This window comes from Hyaena hyaena, unplaced genomic scaffold (genome assembly GCF_003009895.1).
Source record: "Hyaena hyaena isolate Hyena2069 unplaced genomic scaffold, ASM300989v1 scaffold_675, whole genome shotgun sequence".
Classification (NCBI taxonomy): domain Eukaryota; kingdom Metazoa; phylum Chordata; class Mammalia; order Carnivora; family Hyaenidae; genus Hyaena; species Hyaena hyaena.
Genome location: NW_024081303.1, coordinates 860,429 through 878,939, shown reverse-complemented (window position 1 = coordinate 878,939; position 18,511 = coordinate 860,429). Strand labels below are relative to the sequence as shown.

The following is an 18,511-nucleotide window of genomic DNA, read 5'->3' as shown; positions in this document are numbered from 1 at the left end:
AATTGGAAAGAGGACTCCAAACACATACCCATTCATCCAGTACAAAAATAGCAAGAAAATATTCTCCTGCTCTCAAGGAGAAATATACAGAATAAGACACTACATTTTTATCGTAAGAATTACCACAGTATTTTCCAAAATATTTTTAATTTTCTATCAATTGCCTATGGATGACTAGCAAATTAACACTGAAGGATACACTTAGAAATATAATTTCCTTAAAATATTTTCTATATTTTCAGACTTAAGGACTTGAGTTCACATCCTAAGTCCATTTTCTGCTTGTAGAATTTTGCCTGAGTTATATGACAGAAAATATGGCATGGTATTCCCCAAAGAACTCCATGGCTTCCAGTTTGAGAACCACTGTCTCTCAACATGATTAGGGCTTTGAGGTTTATAACAGGAACACAGTTACTGGAAGGTCAGTAACAAGAATGGAACATTGTTATCTTGCCTCAAGACCCCTGCATTATCTACATAGACTGAGATCAACAAAGGGATCTTTTGCTAAATATCTTAAGGTAGCAGTTTTCAAGTGTTGTCTGGGGACCATTGGGAAATACCCAGATCCCAATAGGGTCTGTGGCATCAAAACTGTCTTAATTATGTGCCTTTACACTCTCATTCCCATATGAGGGTAAGGTCGAGTTTCTGCAGGCTGCATGACATCACCACAGACTAAATGCAGAAGCTATGACAGCACCACAGACTAAATGAAGAAGCAAGTATATGAATCCAGAGGTCTTCTATTAAGCTAGACATTAGAGATTTGAAAAAATGTAAAAAAAATGCCACTCCTCTCACTAATTTTTTGCCTAGGAAAGTATAGTCATTTTTAATAAAAAAAAAGTATGTTATTATATAATGATTTTAATGAATTAAATAGCTTTTAAATATTCTCAGTTTTAATTTCTAATAAAATAAACAAGGATAGACATAGCCTACATAAGGAAAAACTCTTAGAGGTTCACAATAAATTATTAGAAGTATGAAAGGGTCCTGAGACCAAAAAAAGTTTACAACAACTACCTAAGGGTTCAGAAAAACATGAACTAGGGAAGATCACTCTACCCTATCCCTTTTCCTCCTCTTCAAAACACTTTCCAAGCTTCTGGCTGTGACCAGTCCATCTGACCATAGACCATTATCTGATCACACTTCCTAAAGCATGATTCTGACCCTATCACTTCCCCTACTAAAATAACATCAAACAGTTCAAGATGTGCAGAGCAATAACCAAAAACATTCAAGAGACTCCATGATTTGTCATCAGATTATTTTTTAAATGTTATACACTTATCAATTCTACAACTATTTCAGTGAATTCTTTGTAGCAGATAGGGGCTGGGGTTGAAGAGTCTATGAGAAATAACACCCGCCATCCCTGGACTCAGAGTCTACTGAGGAAGAAATATTCACATAAGCACAGGTATCCTTAGTTTTCTACATTCATTTTCCAAATTTACTAGAATTATCAATTTTTTCACCCAAAATTCACTATCTACATCAAAAACTCTCTATAATCACTATGAATGTCCACCTACAGTATAACAAATAACAAATCTATATAACAGTTTAGTTATATCTCAACTGTTCTCCCAAAAGGATAATGTCAATCATGCCTTGTGTCTGTATTAAATGCACTGAGCATCAATGCTATCATATCTTATTAATGAAAATATCTTCTGAGAAAGCAAAATGCCTAACAAAAAAGTAAGTGAGCACAAGAAACCTAGAAAAGCCCACATATCTGAAAGAGTTGGAAGTGATGGTAGACATGGAGGGAAGGAAGGAGGCACATAACACATGATCTCAACATGTCCCTATCTAGAAAATACAGCAGTGCTAGAAAGCTCAACTGTGCTTACTTAAGCCATCACAATATTTAAGAAACCAGGGGCACTTGGATGGCTCAGTTGGTTAAGCGTCCGACTTCAGCTCAGGTCATGATCTTACAGTTTGTGGGTTCGAGCCCCGCATAGGGCTCTATGCTGATGGGTCAGAACCTGGAGCCTGCTTCAGATTCTGTGTCTCCCTCTCTCTCTGCCCCTCCCCTGCTCATGCTCTGTTTCTCTCTCTTTCTCAAAATAAATAAACATTTTTTAAAAATTTTTTAATTAAAAAATATTTGAGAAACTAGAGAAACTCCTTGTACAGTGGACTGAGAGCCATTTTAAGTACAGGAGACGACTGGTATAGGGAAGGGGGGTGGACACCTTCAGAGATCTAGAAGCAGCTGCAGTGGAAGAGGAACATGATTTTAGTGGGGGAACTGAATTTCAAAGCAAGTCTGAGAGATTTATGAACAGTGATAGATGGCACATGCTGTAGGTCACGAGTGAAGCAACATCCCGTCACAGTGAGATGTGCTATCTTCCTCCAGTGAACTGCAGAAAACTATCATCAAAGATGGTGACATACAAAGGAAAGTGTGAATCTTAATGCAATGCCATTCCATAGGTTGATTTCAGGACAAAGAAGTACCTGGACACAAAGCATACAAAAAAGGCTAACTTGCTCTTAAGTGAGAACTGTGATGATGTGGATAAGCTAAGCTCCTTGCTGGTACAATACTCTGACAACATCAGTTCAAAGGGGCCACTGCAGACTACACTGCTTGGGATGATATGAGACATTCAAATAGGAAAGCTTAGGCAGTGGAGGAGGTGGGTGAGGCTTAGGGGTAGAGCTCTGCGTCACCATCAACAAAGGGAAATCTTGCAAAGAGGACTCTTTTGAAAAGAGACAATACTTTTGGAGATCCTTCTAGTGATACCAGTTATAAAGATAATAGCTAGCTTAAACAAAGCATACGGAACTTCATTTTAAGCCTTGATTTAATGAACCGTTACCATCATTAAGTGGATCACCATTATACTATATGATAAGTATTACTAGAAATGCCATCCTAAATAGCACAGAACACAAGTCAGAATGCCTCACTCTCACTGTCCTAGTATAAAAATAGTGCCAACGCTTGTGCTTAGCTCTCACATACAGAACAAAGAGACACACTCCATCTCCAAAGGTCTGTAGAAGTATACACAGCTACTGGCTATCTCCGAAATTTTCTAGCTTCTGCATTTCCTACAGATTACCTGTTGACTTTCAAGTTTCTTAGCCAAGTTAAACCATCCCCACAAAGTTACAGTACTTTTTTCTCCCTGTTCCTCTTTTCTCTTTGCATTTCTTTTTGTTTGCGTGTTTCGTGAAGAAACTCTCATGCTTCTTTTAACATAAGGCTAACTTTTTAAACATACAATTAGCAAAGGCTAATGAAAACATACTTTCTTTACAGTGGACCAGTTCTTAGTGAAGCATAACAACAAAAATTGATCTTAGAACTCTTAACCTTCTTTTTCTGTTACCAAGGAATTATCTAGGGCCACCCAAGAACACAGGTTGCTCTATTTCTACTTCTAAGCTCAACAACCTCTTTAATTACAGAAAATTTCTGACATAACCAAACACCTCAATTTAATTGTCTCAAGGTATCGGTGGACTCAATGTATATAAATCGCATTCTCCTGAGAACATATAGAATTGTATCTCATCTATCTCAAAAGGATTTTGAGCAACTTTCCCCAAGAGTAAATAATTATGTCTCTGTATTAGGGATTGCCAAAATTTTTATGCTAAGGGCCAAACAATAAACATTTTAGCTTGTGTGGGCCATACAATCTGTCACAACTACTTAACACTACCCTTAAGTTTAAAAAAAAAAAAAAGCCATAATACATAAATGAATGAATTAGGCTATGCTGCAGTAAAACTTTATTTATAAAGACAAGCAAAAGACAGAATCTGACTGCCAAGCCATGCTCTGCATCATACACCCAAAGGCTGGGCTGTGTCACCATATGCCTTGGTATTTCAACTTAAAACACAGTAATTTGTTAGGGGTGCCTGGGTGGCTCCATTGGTTGAGTATCTGACTTTAGTTCAGATCATGATCTCACGGCTTATGAGTTCAAGCCCCACATCAGACTCTGTGCTGACAGCTCAGAGCCTGGAGCCTGCTTCAGATTCTGTGTCTCCCTCTCTCAAAATTAAATAAAAACATTAAAAAAATATTTTTAATAAAAAACAGTAACTTGCTTAAACCATGTGACTGTTACTGCCATAGTCTACAGCTCATGGTACCAACTGAGATTCTTTAGTATTTAAGGAAATACTAAGGAAATTAAGCTCTGAAGAAGCAGCAGAATGAAAAAGGAAACAGTGCACCTGTGTGGCTCAGTTGTTAAGCATCCAACTCTAGGTTTCAGCTCAGGACATGATCTCATAGTGTTTGGGATCAAGCCGCCATCAGGCTACATGCTCACAGCACAGAGCCTGATTTGGATTCTCTCCTCCCTATCTCCTCCCCTTCTCTTTCTTTCGGCCTTTCTCCACCATGCTTGCACTCAAAATAAAATAAATAAACTTTAAACAAAATGAAAGAGGAACCAACACTCATGCTCTTGGATCTCTTTACTATCAAGGCTGATTTTTCTAAATAAGTCCTTCATGAACACCCTCACCCCTAATTCCTGTGTTGTATCCAAGGCTTATTATCACTAAAATGGCATCTCTTCTGCCTATAAGATTTGCCTGGTGCTGCAAGACAAACATCTGACCAGGTGGGGTCACTACAGCACCATAGGTCTGGGCCCATACCCACATCCCTGTCTCCAGCCTGGGGCAGATCCTCTCCTCAGATCCCTATTCCAGATTGGCGTCACTCTCTTCAAGCTGAAGCTCACAGAAAAGCCTCCAAATTCAGTATGGTCTTAACCACAAATTTGCCTAATTCCTGCCCCATCCTCCTTTCTGCCTCCTTTACCTGACTTGAATTTACTCATCTAAGCCAAGCTCAGATGTCGTCTCTCCTCTAGCAAGGGTTCCTTCAGTGCCAAGCCTGCTCTAAGTGTGTCTCCTCCTTGCTCCGTGGAACCCTACAGTTGTCTTTATGGCCAAGCTCATTATACTTTATTGCCCCTCTAAGCCTATGAATAATTACTTGAGAACAAGGCTCCTTATTCATCTCTGTACCCTACACAAACTGTTTCTCTCCCCTCCCCACACCCTAAGAACTCCCAGACCCACCAAAAAAAAAAAAAAAAAAGCTACAGTTTTTCAACCATTCTGCTAAAGGGTCACAACCAGAAATTAGGGGGCACATGAACTAGAATTTGATGACCATAATTCCTTCCAAAATAATGAACCATATCAAACAGTTTCCAATATAATTTAAATATTGAGCCAAACAATTAATAATAGTAAAGAGCAAAGCAATGCTTTTTCAATGTACATTCACTGTGATTATTTTAAATGTTGCTGACAGTTACAGGCTATTGGTACACTCACTCTTTGTCACTCTTTTTAGTGCACTCTTTCTCTTGTTACTCTCCATCTACCTCCAGGGGGCAAAAACCAGTTGTTTTTCATTTGTTTGAATTAAGGTGTCATGAGTACGATTGGTTTTGTTTACCATTAGCAATCTATAACATCTTTCTCACCTTTCTGTATGCTACAAAAGTTTTGAAATTGTCAACTCAACTTTGGAGCTATTAAATGTTCCCTCAGAGCCTACACAAATCCCGTAAAATACTATGCCTTGTAGGTCCTACCAAAATGACAGATTCCTGACTTCAGAGCATGGAAATGATGAGGATGCCTTAAAACAGCATGTTTATAAACCAGTGGATTTCGTTCATTGGATCTTAATAACTAAAGTTACTCAAACCTGAAGTCTAAAGTCTTGAAGACTTGAAGCAATGCCAATGTGTAACTGGTTTTCAAATACAAGCACCACATTGATAAGCACAGCAAACCAAAGTCCATCAGCTTCTTCTGTGCCATAAACAATTATGTTATTTTACTATCAAATATGGAGAACTAACTAAGGGCATTTTTATGTTAATTGTTCTGAAAACTGTCCCAGATATGCTGCTTCTAGCTCTTAACTATATATGCAAAAAAGAATAAAGAGGCCAATGATCCCACAGGGTAGGGAGAAAAAATAATTTACACTGAAATTTTTTTATTTTAGATCACTCAGACATGCAACCTCTTAGCCCAGAATCCAGATGACTCCTCAAGTCAATCTTCCTCTTGGATGCCTGAAAACTTGCCAGTATACCATATGGAAGAAACCAGAGAAAGCACAAAATAAACCATCAGCTTAGGGGGAATTTATGGATGACAACAACCACCTAGTTTTACACATTTGTACAACTAAGAAATTAACTCTACATAACTGCTTCCTTAAAACTGGTAGGGGAGATAAGAGCACCTGGCAGCCCCTCTACTAGCCTAGGAACTTTGGAAGTATGTCCCTACATCCCAAATATAAAATGTCAACAGTATTCATTTACTCTGCCATACTCATTCCAAAGAAAATCCCACAGAAGCCAGTTTTATAAGACAAGGTGCCATGTTCTGTAAGGAAGACTAACAGTTAATGGCACTCATTTTCCCAGATATGAATAGTCATAACCTGTTAAGCTTAGAAAGATATTTCTTATCACTGAAGAATAAATCATTAAGGATAAGCTAGAATTAAAATGCCAATAAAATATAGTAATAATCTAATACAAGATATAATTTGGCAATCTAAGCGAGGTAGGAAATAGAATACACTGAATGATCCTCTAAAGAGCAATATTAGAAAATGTTTCTAAAGCCAAAACTGTTAAAACTTCCTTGATGCTATGGGGAAACACACACTAATGTGCAAACATGTACATACATATATACACACTCACATAAAATGAAAAGTAAAGGAAATAATAGAGGTTGTTTCTGTATGGTAAGCTTATAAGTAATTTGTATCTTTTCTCTTCATACCTTCCAATATTCTTTTCATTTTTCTACATGAGGATATACTACCTTAGTAAACAATAAATTCTCAGGAGGCGCCTAGGTGGCTCAGTCGGTTAAGCATCCGACTTCGGCTCAAGTCATGATCTCACAGTTCGTGGGTTCAAGCCCCACCTCAGGCTCTGTGCTGACAGCTAGCTCAGAGCCTGGAGCCTGTTTGAGATTCTGTATCTCCCTATCTCACTGAACCTTCCCTTCTCATCCCTGTCTCTCTCTTTCTATCTCAGAAATAAATTGTTAAAAAAAAGAATAACAAATTCTCAGCATAGAATTTACTTATATTAATGAAAACCCAGACGGACAATAGGGAATGTTTTCTCTTTTTTTAACTTTATTTTAATATTTTAAACATACACATATTTAAAATGTCATGTATTATCATCTAGGGCCAATATTTTGCCAGTCGTCTTTCAACTATATCCAATCCACTTTATTTTCTAAAGTATTTTAAAAACAAATCACAGACCCCATGTCATTGAACCTGCATATACTTAAATGTGTATCTTTAATTAATAAAAAATATACAGTTACCAGGCCACCATTACATTTAATAGAACAACAATAATTCCACAGTATAATCTAGTATCTAGTCCATATTCAAAAATAAGAATATTCCTTTAAATTTAGAAATCCAGCTAAAAAACTTTATTTTTTTTTATTTTTTATTTTTTTTTAATGTTTTTATTTATTTCTAGGAGAGAGAGAGAGACAGTGTGAGCAGGGGAGGGTCAGAGAGAGAAGGAGTCACAGACTGAAACAGGCTCCAGGCTCTGAGCTGGCAGTCAGCACAGAGCCCGACGCGGGGCTCGAACCCACGAACCGTGAGATCATGACCTAAGCGAAAGTCGGATGCTTAACCGACTAAGCCACCCAGGCGCCCCTAAAAAACTTTAAATTGTGCCACTGCTTCATAGCCAGAATATATAGAGAATTAAAAAGCAGTAAGAAAAGCAGGATACAAAAGAAAAATATTCAAGAGCCTTAAAAAGGTGCCTCAAGAAATCGAATCAGGAGGTGGTGGGGGCAAGATGGCGGAGAAGTAGGGAACTCCGTACATTTCACTCACCCCCATATCTCGCACGGAGAAGGCCTGAAGCCATAGGAACCTTTACAGAATCCAAGAGTTTGGGAGGAAAAGGAGACAGAGTCCGCTGAGAAAACCTTCTAGCATGAGCGCGAACTGGGGAAGATAAAATCGGGCCGAGACCAGAGACACAGAGGAACGGGAGCGATTCCCCTCTGCGGGGAGTTTAGAAGGGAAAGAGAGAGGCCAAAACTGCTCAAGACACTCCCTGTCGCTGAGGAACAGAAAAACCTCCACTCGGGACACAGAGGAACCCGGTTTCCTGCTCTCCAGATGACCCTGGGCGGGACGCACTAGTCCCAGGTGACCCCCGGGGAAACTGCTCCCCCCTTGCCAGCTCAACCTGGAGGGGACATGCGGCAGCCGCACCTTTGTGCTTCTTGCTCGGCTGGATCCCTAGAGGGGAGGTGAAGGGCTTAAAACTGGGAGATTTGCCCGCGAGTTTGTGTTTCACGCGACAGGACACAAAGGGACCAAGTTTCCTGCTCTCCAGTTGACCCTAGGCTGTACGCACTCATCCCAGGCAACCCCCAGATGAAACTGCTCCTCGCTCGCCAACCCGACCTGGAGGAGACGGGAGCAGAGGCTTCTGGCTCAATCCCTAGGGGGAAGGAAAGAGGCTTGGGACTGCCCTGAGGAGATCGCCCGCGAGCTTGTGTTTCCAGCAATTTCAGTGGGGTACGCAGACTGAGATCTGGAAACGAGGCCTGGCCTGGGATGTAGAGCACTGCCACCTTGGTTGTGCCTCTGACACAGGGAGTTTACACACCCAAAAAAGTGAGCTGCAGCGCTTGGTTCAAAAAGGGACTGAAGCGCCTCCACTCTTCTCCCCACAACCACCAAGGCAGGACTCCCATGGGAAGCAGTGGATCAAACCATGCCCATCCCTGCTAGAGAGCTGACCTCTTTTTTTGTTTTCCTTTTTTTTTTCTTTTTTTTTTCCTTTTTTCTTTCTTTTTTTTTTTTTTTTTTACCAGAGCTGGGGCAAGACCAACATGGATGCACTGCCCTAATTAATTCTGGTCACTGGCTTGCTTAAACAGTCGCATTTAATCCATTCCCTAGATGTAAATTCTACACCTACCTAACTTTTCATCTCTTTCTCTCTGGAGCAATCAGACTATACAGTTTCTCTGGATAACACCATCGTCATTTCTTTCACCTCTTCAACCATATTCCACTCTTTCACTCTTTGAAAAAAAGCTTCTTATTCCTTCTGCCTGCTCATTTCATTTCAATTTCGCCTCATCCCTGCCCTGTCATTTCTCTATTTCTTTATGCTCTTCAACGAAAACTGCATACACCGGGCTATTTATCTGTAGCTGGGAAATCTGGTTATATGCTTTAAACTCTTCTTTGTCTACTGGGTTTCTTCTTTTTTCCTTTTCCTTTCTTCCTTTTTTCTTTTTTATGTATTTTTATTTTTTATTATTTGCCTTCCCTCCTCCCTCTTTTCTCTTTACTTTTTCATTTTCCCTTTTGGTTTGTGTGTTTGTTGGATCTGTCTGTGCGTTTGTGTGCCTTTGTTCCCTGTGTGTTTGTCTGTCTGTTTACTTCTCCAGGGCTACCTCAAGAAACAAGCCAAAGTACACATGGTGGAGAGTCCCAAATACCACTACGAATAGGAAAATAAAATAATCAAGGTCTCAACAAGAGAGACCAAGAGATACCATTTAAAAAAAAAAAAAGAAGAAAACACTCTCTGAAAGGATAGGCCCTGGACAGTCAAAGAGACTTCTTGGATACAGCAGCGCTCACAGGTGCAGAGAGCATAACAAACTTTTAAAACTAACAGGAGATAGAGGGCTAACCAAAAGGACGAAATGAAAGAGCTCTCCTCCAAAGGAATTCCAGGAAGAATTGACAGCTAAGGAACTGCTCAAAACAGGTATAAGCAAAATAACTGAACAAGAATTTAGAACAATAATCATAAAATTAATCGCTGGGCTTGAAAAAAGCATGGAGGACATCAAAGAAACTACGGCTACAAACACCATGGAGTTTAAAAATAGTTATGATGAATTTAAAAATGCGATAAATGAGATACATAATAAATGGGAGGTGTCCAATGCACGGATTGAAGAGGCAAAAAGGAGAATAAGTGATTTAGAAGACACAATTACAGAAAAAGAAGAAACTGAGAAAAAAACAGATAAATTGATGAAGGAGTATGAAAGAAAAGCTCGACAGCTCAACGATACAATCAGACGGAACATTATCCGTATCATAGGAATCCAGAAGAGGAAGAGAGAGGGAAAGGTGCTGAAGGAGTCCTGGAACAAATTACAGCAGAGAACTTCCCCATTCTGGGGAAGGAAACACACACTGAAATCCAAGAGGCACAGAAAACTCCCCTCAGATATAACTTGAGTCGATCTTCTACACGACATATCATAGTGAAAATGGCAAAATATAAGGACAAAGAGAAAATTCTGAAAGCAGCTAGAGATAAAAGGGCCCTAACATACAAAGGGAAATCTATCAGAGTGGTGACAGACCTATTTACTGAAACTTGGCAGGCCAGAAAGGGATGGCAGGAGATCTTCAATGTGATGAAGAGAAAAAATATGCAGCCAAGAATCCTCTATCCAGCAAGCCTGTCATCCAGAATAGTGGGAGAGATAAAAGTCTTTCCAAATAAACAAAAATTGAACAAATTTCTCACTACTAAACCAGCTCTACAAGAAATCCTGAGGGGGGCTCTCTGAGGGAAATGTTGCAAGGAACGCAAGATGCTAGAGACACACCACAAACATGAATCCCACAAATGACACAATAACTCTAAACCCATATATTTCAATAATAACACTGAATGTAAATGGACTAAATGCCCCAATCAAAAGACATAGGGTAGCAGAATGGATTAAAAAAAAAAAACCAAAATCCATCTATTTGCTCTCTACAAGAAACTCATTTTAGACAGGAGGACACCCTCAGACTGAAAGTAAGGGGATGGAGAAATATCTATCATGCTACAGGAAGTCAAAAAAAAAAGCTGCAGTAGCTATACTTATATCAGACAAACTAGACTTTAAAGTAAAGACAGTAACGAGGGATGAAGAAGGGCATTATATAATAATTACAGGGTATATCCATCAGGAAGAGCTAACAATCATAAATGCCTATGCACCAAATATGGGAGCACCTAAATACATAAAACAATCACAAACAGAAATGGTCTTATCGATAAGAACGTGCTAAAAGCAGGAGACTTTAATACTCCTCTTACAGCAATGGACAGACCAAGTGGACAGAAAATCAATAAAGACACAATGGACTTAAATGACACATTTGACCAGATGGATTTGACAGATATATTTAGAACTCTACATCCTGAGGCCATGGAATTCACATTCTTCTCAAGTGCGCATGGCACATTCTCCAAGATAGATCACATACTGGGACGTAAAGCAGCCCTCAATAAATATAAAAGAACTGAGATCATACCATGCACACTTTCATATCACAATGCTATGAAACTCGAAATCAATCACAGGAAGAAGTCTGTAAAACCCCCAAAAACATGGAGGCTAAAGAACACCCTACTGAAGAACGAATGGGCCAATCAGGGAATTAGAGAAGAAATTAAAAAACATATGGAAACAAATGAAAATGAGAATACAACAACCCAAACCCTATGGGATGCGATGAAAGCAGTCCTAAGAGGAAAGTACATTGCACTCCAGGCCGTTTTCAAGAAATTAGAAAAAGTGCAAGCAAAATCTAACAGTGTACCTAAGGCAACTAGAGGGAGAGCAACAAGAGCACGCCAAGCCCAGTAGAAGAAGACAAATAATAAAAATCAGGGCAGAAATAAACAATATAGAAACCAAAGAAACAGTTGAACAGATCAATGAAACCAAGAGTTGGTTTTCTGAAAAAAATAAACAAAACTGATAAACCTCTAGCCAGGCTTCTCAAAAAGTAAAGAGAGAGCACTCAAATAGACAAAATCATGAAAGAAAACGGATTGACTACAACCAACCCCTCAGAAATATGAGCAATTATCAGGGAATACTATGAAAAACTATATGCCAACAAACTGGATTGAACAACCTAGAAGAAATGGACAAATTCCTAAACACACACTCACTACCAAAATTCACACTGGAAGGGATAGAAAACCTGAACAGACCCATAACAAGTGAGGAAATCTAGTTAGTTATCAAAAATCTCCCAACTAATATGAGCCCTGGGCCAAATGGCTTCCCAGGGGAATTCTACCAGACATTTAAAACAGAATTAATACGCATTCCTCTCAAACTATTCCAAAAAACAGAAATCGAAGGAAAACTTCCAGACTCATTTTATGAAGCCAGCATCACTCTGATTCCCAAGCCAGACAGAGACCCAGCAAAAAAGGAGAACTACAGGCCAATATCCTTGATGAATACGGATGCAAAAATTCTCAACAAGATCCCTGCAAATCGAATACAAAACACATAAAAAGAATTATCCAGCAAGATCAAGTGGGATTCCTGGGTTACAGGGCTGGTTCAACATTCACAAATCAATCAATGTGATACATCACATCAACAAAAGAAAAGATAAAAGCCATATGATCCTGTCGATAGATGCAGAAAAAGCATTTGACAAAATACAGCATCGCTTCTTAATAAAGACCCTCGAGAAAGTCAGGATAGAAGGAACTTACTTAAACATCATCAAAGCCATCTATGAGAAGCCCTCAGCTAACATCATCCTCAATGGGGAAAAACTGAGAGCTTTCCCCCTGAGATTAGGAACACGACAGGGATGTCTACTCTCACCACTGCTGTTTAACATAGTGCTGGAAGCCCTAGCATCAGTCATCAGACAACAAAAGGAAATCAAAGGCATCAGAGTTGGTAAAGAAAAAGTCAAACTTTCACTTTTTGCAGACGAGATGATACTCTACATAGGAAACCTGACAGACTCCACTAGAAGCCTACTAAAACTCATCCAAGAATTCAGCAAAGTTGCAGGGTACAAAATCAACATACAGAAATCGGTTGCATTTTTATACACCAATAATGAAACAACAGAAAGAGAAATCAAGAAACTGATCCCATTCACAATTGCACAAAAAAACATAAAATACCTACGAATAAACCTAACCAAAGATATAGGAGCTCTGTGTGATGAAAACTATAGAAAACTTATGAAGGAAATTGAAGAAGACACAAAGAAATGGAAAAACGTTCCATGCACATGGATTGGAAGAATAAATATTATTAAAATGTCATTACTACCCAAAGCAATCTACACATTCAATACAATCCCAATCAAAATTGCACCAGCATTCTTCTCAAAACTAGAACTATCCTAAAATTTATATGGAACCACAAAAGCCTCTACTACAAAACTGTAATCATCAAGACAGTATGGTACTGGCACAAAAACAGACACATAGACCAATGGAATAGAATTGAGAACTCAGAATTGGACCCACAAATGTATGGCCAACTAATCTTTGACAAAGCGGGAGAGTATTCAATGGAAAAAAGACAACCTCTTTAACAGATGGTGCTGGGAGAACTGGACAGCAACATGCAGAAGAATGAAACTAGATCATTTTCTCACACCATACACCAAATTAAACTCAAAATGGATAAAGGACAAAAAATAAAAATAAAAAAATAAAAATAAAAATAAAAAAATTTAAAAAAAAGGATAAAGGACCTGAATGTGAGACAGGAAACCATCAAACCCCTAGAAGAGAATGCAGGAAACAATCTCCTTGACCTCCACCGCAGCAATTTCTTACCTGACACATCCCCAAAGGCAAGGGAATCAAGAGCAAAAAATGAACTACCAGGACCTCATCACGATAAAAAGCTTCTGCACAGCAAAGGAAACAATCCATAAAACTAATAGGCAACTGACAGAATAGGAAAAGATAGTTGCAAATGATATATCAGATAAAGGGCTAGTTTCCAAAGTCTATAAGGAACTCGCCAAACTACACACTCAAAAAACAAATAATCCAGTGAAGAAATGGGCAGAAGACAGGAACAGACACTTCTCCAAAGAGGACATCCAGATGGCCAACAGACACATGAAACAATGCTCAGCATCCCTCCTCATCAGGGAAATACAAATCAAAACCACACTGAGATAGCACCTCATACCAGTCAGAGTGGTGAAAATAAACAAATCAGGAGACTCTAGATGCTGGTGAGGATGTGGAAAAATGGGCACCCTTCTGCACTGTTGGTAAACTGTGCAGCCGCTCTGGAAAACAGTATGGAGGTTTCTCCAAAAATTAACAAGAGAATTCCCCTATGACCCAGCAATAGCACTGCTAGGAATTTACCCAAGGGATATGGAATGCTGATGCATAAGGGCACATGTACCCCAATGTTCATAGCAGCACTCTCAACAATAGTCAAAACATTGAAAGAACTTAAGTGTCCATCAACTGATGAATGGATCAAGAAGATGTGGTATATTTATACAATGGAATACTCCATGGCAATAAGAAAGAATGAAATCTGGCCATTTGTAGCAACGTGGATTGAACTAAGGGTGTTATGCTGAGCGAAATAAGTCAGGCATGGATTGAACTAAGGGTGTTATGCTGAGCAAAATAAGTCAGGCAGAGAAGGACAGATACCATATGTTTGCGATACCATATGTTTGCACAAAAAGGTGGATTAGGAGGAAGCTAACGGAGGACCATGAGGGAGAAGAAGGGTAAAATAGTTGGGGAGTGGGAAGGAGGCATACCATGAGAGACTCTTGAATGCTGAGAACAAACTGAGGGCTGATGAGGGCAGGGGAAAGGCGAAGGGGACCACACTTGTTGGGATGAGCACTGGGTGTTATATGTAAGCCAACTTGAAAATAAACTATTTAAAAAAAAAAAAACAGGTGCCTCAATAAAAGGGAAAATCCAAACAGCAATGAACATAAGGGAAAAAATCATAATGAAACTTAAAAACACAACTACAATACACATCCAACAGAATGGCTAAATTTAAAAGACCACCAATAACAAATATTACATAAGATGTGGAATAATGGGAACTTGAAAACACTACTATAAGAAGGTGCAAACTGGAAAAGAGTTTACTTCTGAAGCTAACCATGTGTGTACCCTATAACAACTACTAGTCCTACACCCTATATAAACACACCATTACATGACCAGGGAAACATACAGAACATTCATGAAAGTTTTGTTCATAAAAGCCAAAAGTGAAAACAACCAACATGACCTGTAGTGGCACAACAATAAATATACTGTAACACATTCATACAACAGAATATTATACGGCAAAGAAAATGTACTAGAGCTATACAATGTAGAAAAAATTTAGAAATGTTCATAAGGTATGAAAGAAGCCAGGCATAAAAGACTACACACTGAATGATTCTGGTTGTATAAAATTCAGAAACAGGATATAATGAACTATATTCCTAAAGAAAACAAAGAAGTGACTGCCATAAAGTCAGAATAGTGATTATCTTTCGATAAAAGGGGAAGACTATGATCAGTCAAGGGAGGTGTAGGGAAACTCTAGCATGCTAGTAAATATATTCCTTGGTGTCAGTGATGATACACAGGAGTTCACTAAGGAGTTCACTTAATTTATTAAGATTTAAGTTTCTGTTTTATGTGCTTTCTACCTTATCTTATATTTCAAAATATAAAGAGTTTAAAAATACTATAATAACAGATTCAGGCAAAGATTATCAATAGATGTAAATTCACTGGGTGAAAGGCTGCTGGGATACAGGCTAGTTATCTAGTCTCTAAGTATCACCTTGTAAATCATTTATTAATTATAAAGAGAAATTCTTGACTGGATCCTTCTGACTGGAGGAAAAAACAGTTTATAAATATTATTGGCAAAATTAGGATCTCATGAATACGATCTGTATACTAGATGATTTAAAACACATGCTGAAATAATTAAAGGTTAACTGTCAAAATGTCTGCAACTTGCTTTCAAATGTTAACAGCAGAAAGACAGAGAAAGAGACAAAAAGAGACAATGGCAGCGCAACAGAGAAACAAAGGATACTAACTGATGACTCTAACTGAAGAATATCCAAGTGTTCATCACACTACTCCAACCTTTCAGTAGTTAAGACCTTTCTTAAAATAAAAAGAACCAAAACAACCCAAAAAGAAACAAAAAAGAGAAACAGGGTTTACATTTACTAGGAGGCAGCAAAAAGGATTGGTTTATTTCAAGCATGTTATGGCCTCATAAATAATAACTGGGAAGACTGTAATAATATGTGCTCTTTAAAAAAGAGAAAAATTCTCATAATTTGTGGAAGAAAAGGAGAATAAGCCTATTCAAATATAACTTTTTTAAATGACTAGGGGAAAACTACTAGAAGAATACATATTAAAATACTGTTTTAGCTTTAAGGTGGTAGTATTATGGATAATATTTTCTGTTTTGTTTAATTTTTTTTAATTTATTCATTTTTGAGAAAAAGAAACACAGCATGAGTGAGGGAGGGGTAGAGAGAGACCGAGAAGGAGACGAAGAATTCGAAGCAGGCTTTAGGGTCTGAGCTGTCAGCACAGAGCCCAACATGGGGCTCAAACTCACAGACCACGATCATGTCCTGAGCCAAAGTCCAAAACTTAACTGACTGAGCCACCCAAGCATCCCCCAAATATTTTTGAAAAGTGTTTTGCTTAAAAAAAATTTTAGTGTAATTTAAAGATCAGCCAGATAACCACATAATATATTGCTGTTGAGCAATTTCAGGTATTTGTACCATTAGGTGGTTTCAATCTGACAAATATCTGCAGCAGAAATCCTACCTGATGTGTCTTTATTTCCTCTTGTCCTAAGGAATTATGGATCACATCAAAGGTACTTGAGAAGTACCTAAAATGGTAACGAAAATAGGAAATGTGTCCTTTACAAAATCCATTACACTATAATATACCTCATCATATATGCTTCCATTAATATCTGCGCCATAGATGGGTGCCACAAAAGTTAAGTTCTTCCAGTACTTGCGCTCCAAATCTTCATAATCCAAGTATCTTGGAGTACAGTATCTGCAAAAGATAAATGAAAAGAGCACAAACCAATATGACAATTGTAAGATTTTCCCCACCCATGTATCATTTTCTTATTTTTTAATTTTTAATGTTTTATTTATTTTTGAAAGAGAGAGAGAGACAGAGCACAAGTGGGGGTGGGACAGAGAGAGAGAGAGGGAAACACAGAATCTGAAGCAGCTCCAGGCTCTGAGCTGCCAGCACAGAGCCCAACACAGGGCTCAAACTTGTGAACAGCAAGATCATGACTTGAGCCAAAGTCAGACGCTCAACAGACTAAGCCACCCAGGAGCCCCTTCTTAAATTACATTCTAAACAAAATCTTATCAAAATGAAAACACTGCAACAACTCATATTGTCAAATCTAGTAAGTAAATATACCATTGTATTTATCATTGATCTCTGAATACTCTTAAGATTCCTAAATAACTCTATACAGTAACCTCATATTTTTGACTAGTAAGGAAATATTCTCATGGAAGTATCAAATATATAAGGAGAATAGTCAAAACCCCATTACTTTAGCTTTAAAATTTTTTCTAAAATCTTTAACCAATTATACTATACTAAATTTTACAGGCTTAGTTACATAAAAGGGCTTAAATAAAATACAGAACACAAGATAAGGTAGATCTTTCTATTTATTGACATTAATATCTCTCCACAGTGAATTAAGCAAGTTACAGAATACTATGATAATATTTATGTAAAAAATATCTATAACTGTACTCAAATGGTCAAAAAGAAATATATACCATATTATTAATATTAATGGTTATCTTTCACATTGGAATTACAGAAAGGCACTTGCTTCTCTGTCTTATTTGGGTTGTGAACAAATAATCTTATATTAATATGCACACACACACACACACACACACAAAATACCATTATTTCTACATGAAAAAAAGAAATCAAATGAAGAAAGTAATGAAACTGTTTGGCAGTAAAAAGAGTGCTTAGCAGCAGTAATAATCCTGATAAAGCCTATTGAATATTTTAGATTGAATAACTGTAGAACCATCAAAATTAATACCCACTATACTGGGACCGAAACTGGTTATCTAAGCAATAAGCAAGAATAGCAAACAATTTAACAACTGTATTTGAAATACAGAATCATTTGCTGATTTACTCAAATCATTAACATCTCAACAGAACAGTCAAAAATAAAAGGGAGGGGCATGAAAGCATCACTAACTCCACTGTAGTTCACCACTTCAATTAGTAGGTTCCAACAGTAACAAGAATTCTAGCCACAAGCTAAGCAAGCTAACCAGAGTTTAGACTCAGGCAATAAAAAAGGTAACAGAAATACTGTTTATTTTGATCTACAGAGAAATCTGCTAGACTTTGGGTACTGAAGTCTTAAATTGCCTTTCACTATTAGATGATCTAAAGAATCTATCACAATTCACTACTCAATCATGATTAATTTTTAACAACCTATAACTTTAAAAAGGAAACATATGGTTCAGTATTGGCTACTGATGTTAAATTCTAAGATCCGTGAATATCTGATACAAACAACAATTCTAAATTTG

General features: G+C 37.9%; 1 protein-coding gene across 1 annotated transcript in view; it reads right to left on the bottom strand.

The window, feature by feature from the left end:
- Positions 1–18,511, bottom strand: part of KDM4C (lysine demethylase 4C) — a gene marked incomplete at its 3' end in the record, with an annotated part of 240,575 nt that overhangs the window by 179,453 nt on the left and 42,611 nt on the right. The window contains exon 4 of the mRNA XM_039217112.1: positions 16,850–16,964. Coding sequence (XP_039073043.1) covers positions 16,850–16,964 — 115 coding nt within the window. The remainder of the gene's footprint in view (positions 1–16,849; positions 16,965–18,511) is intronic.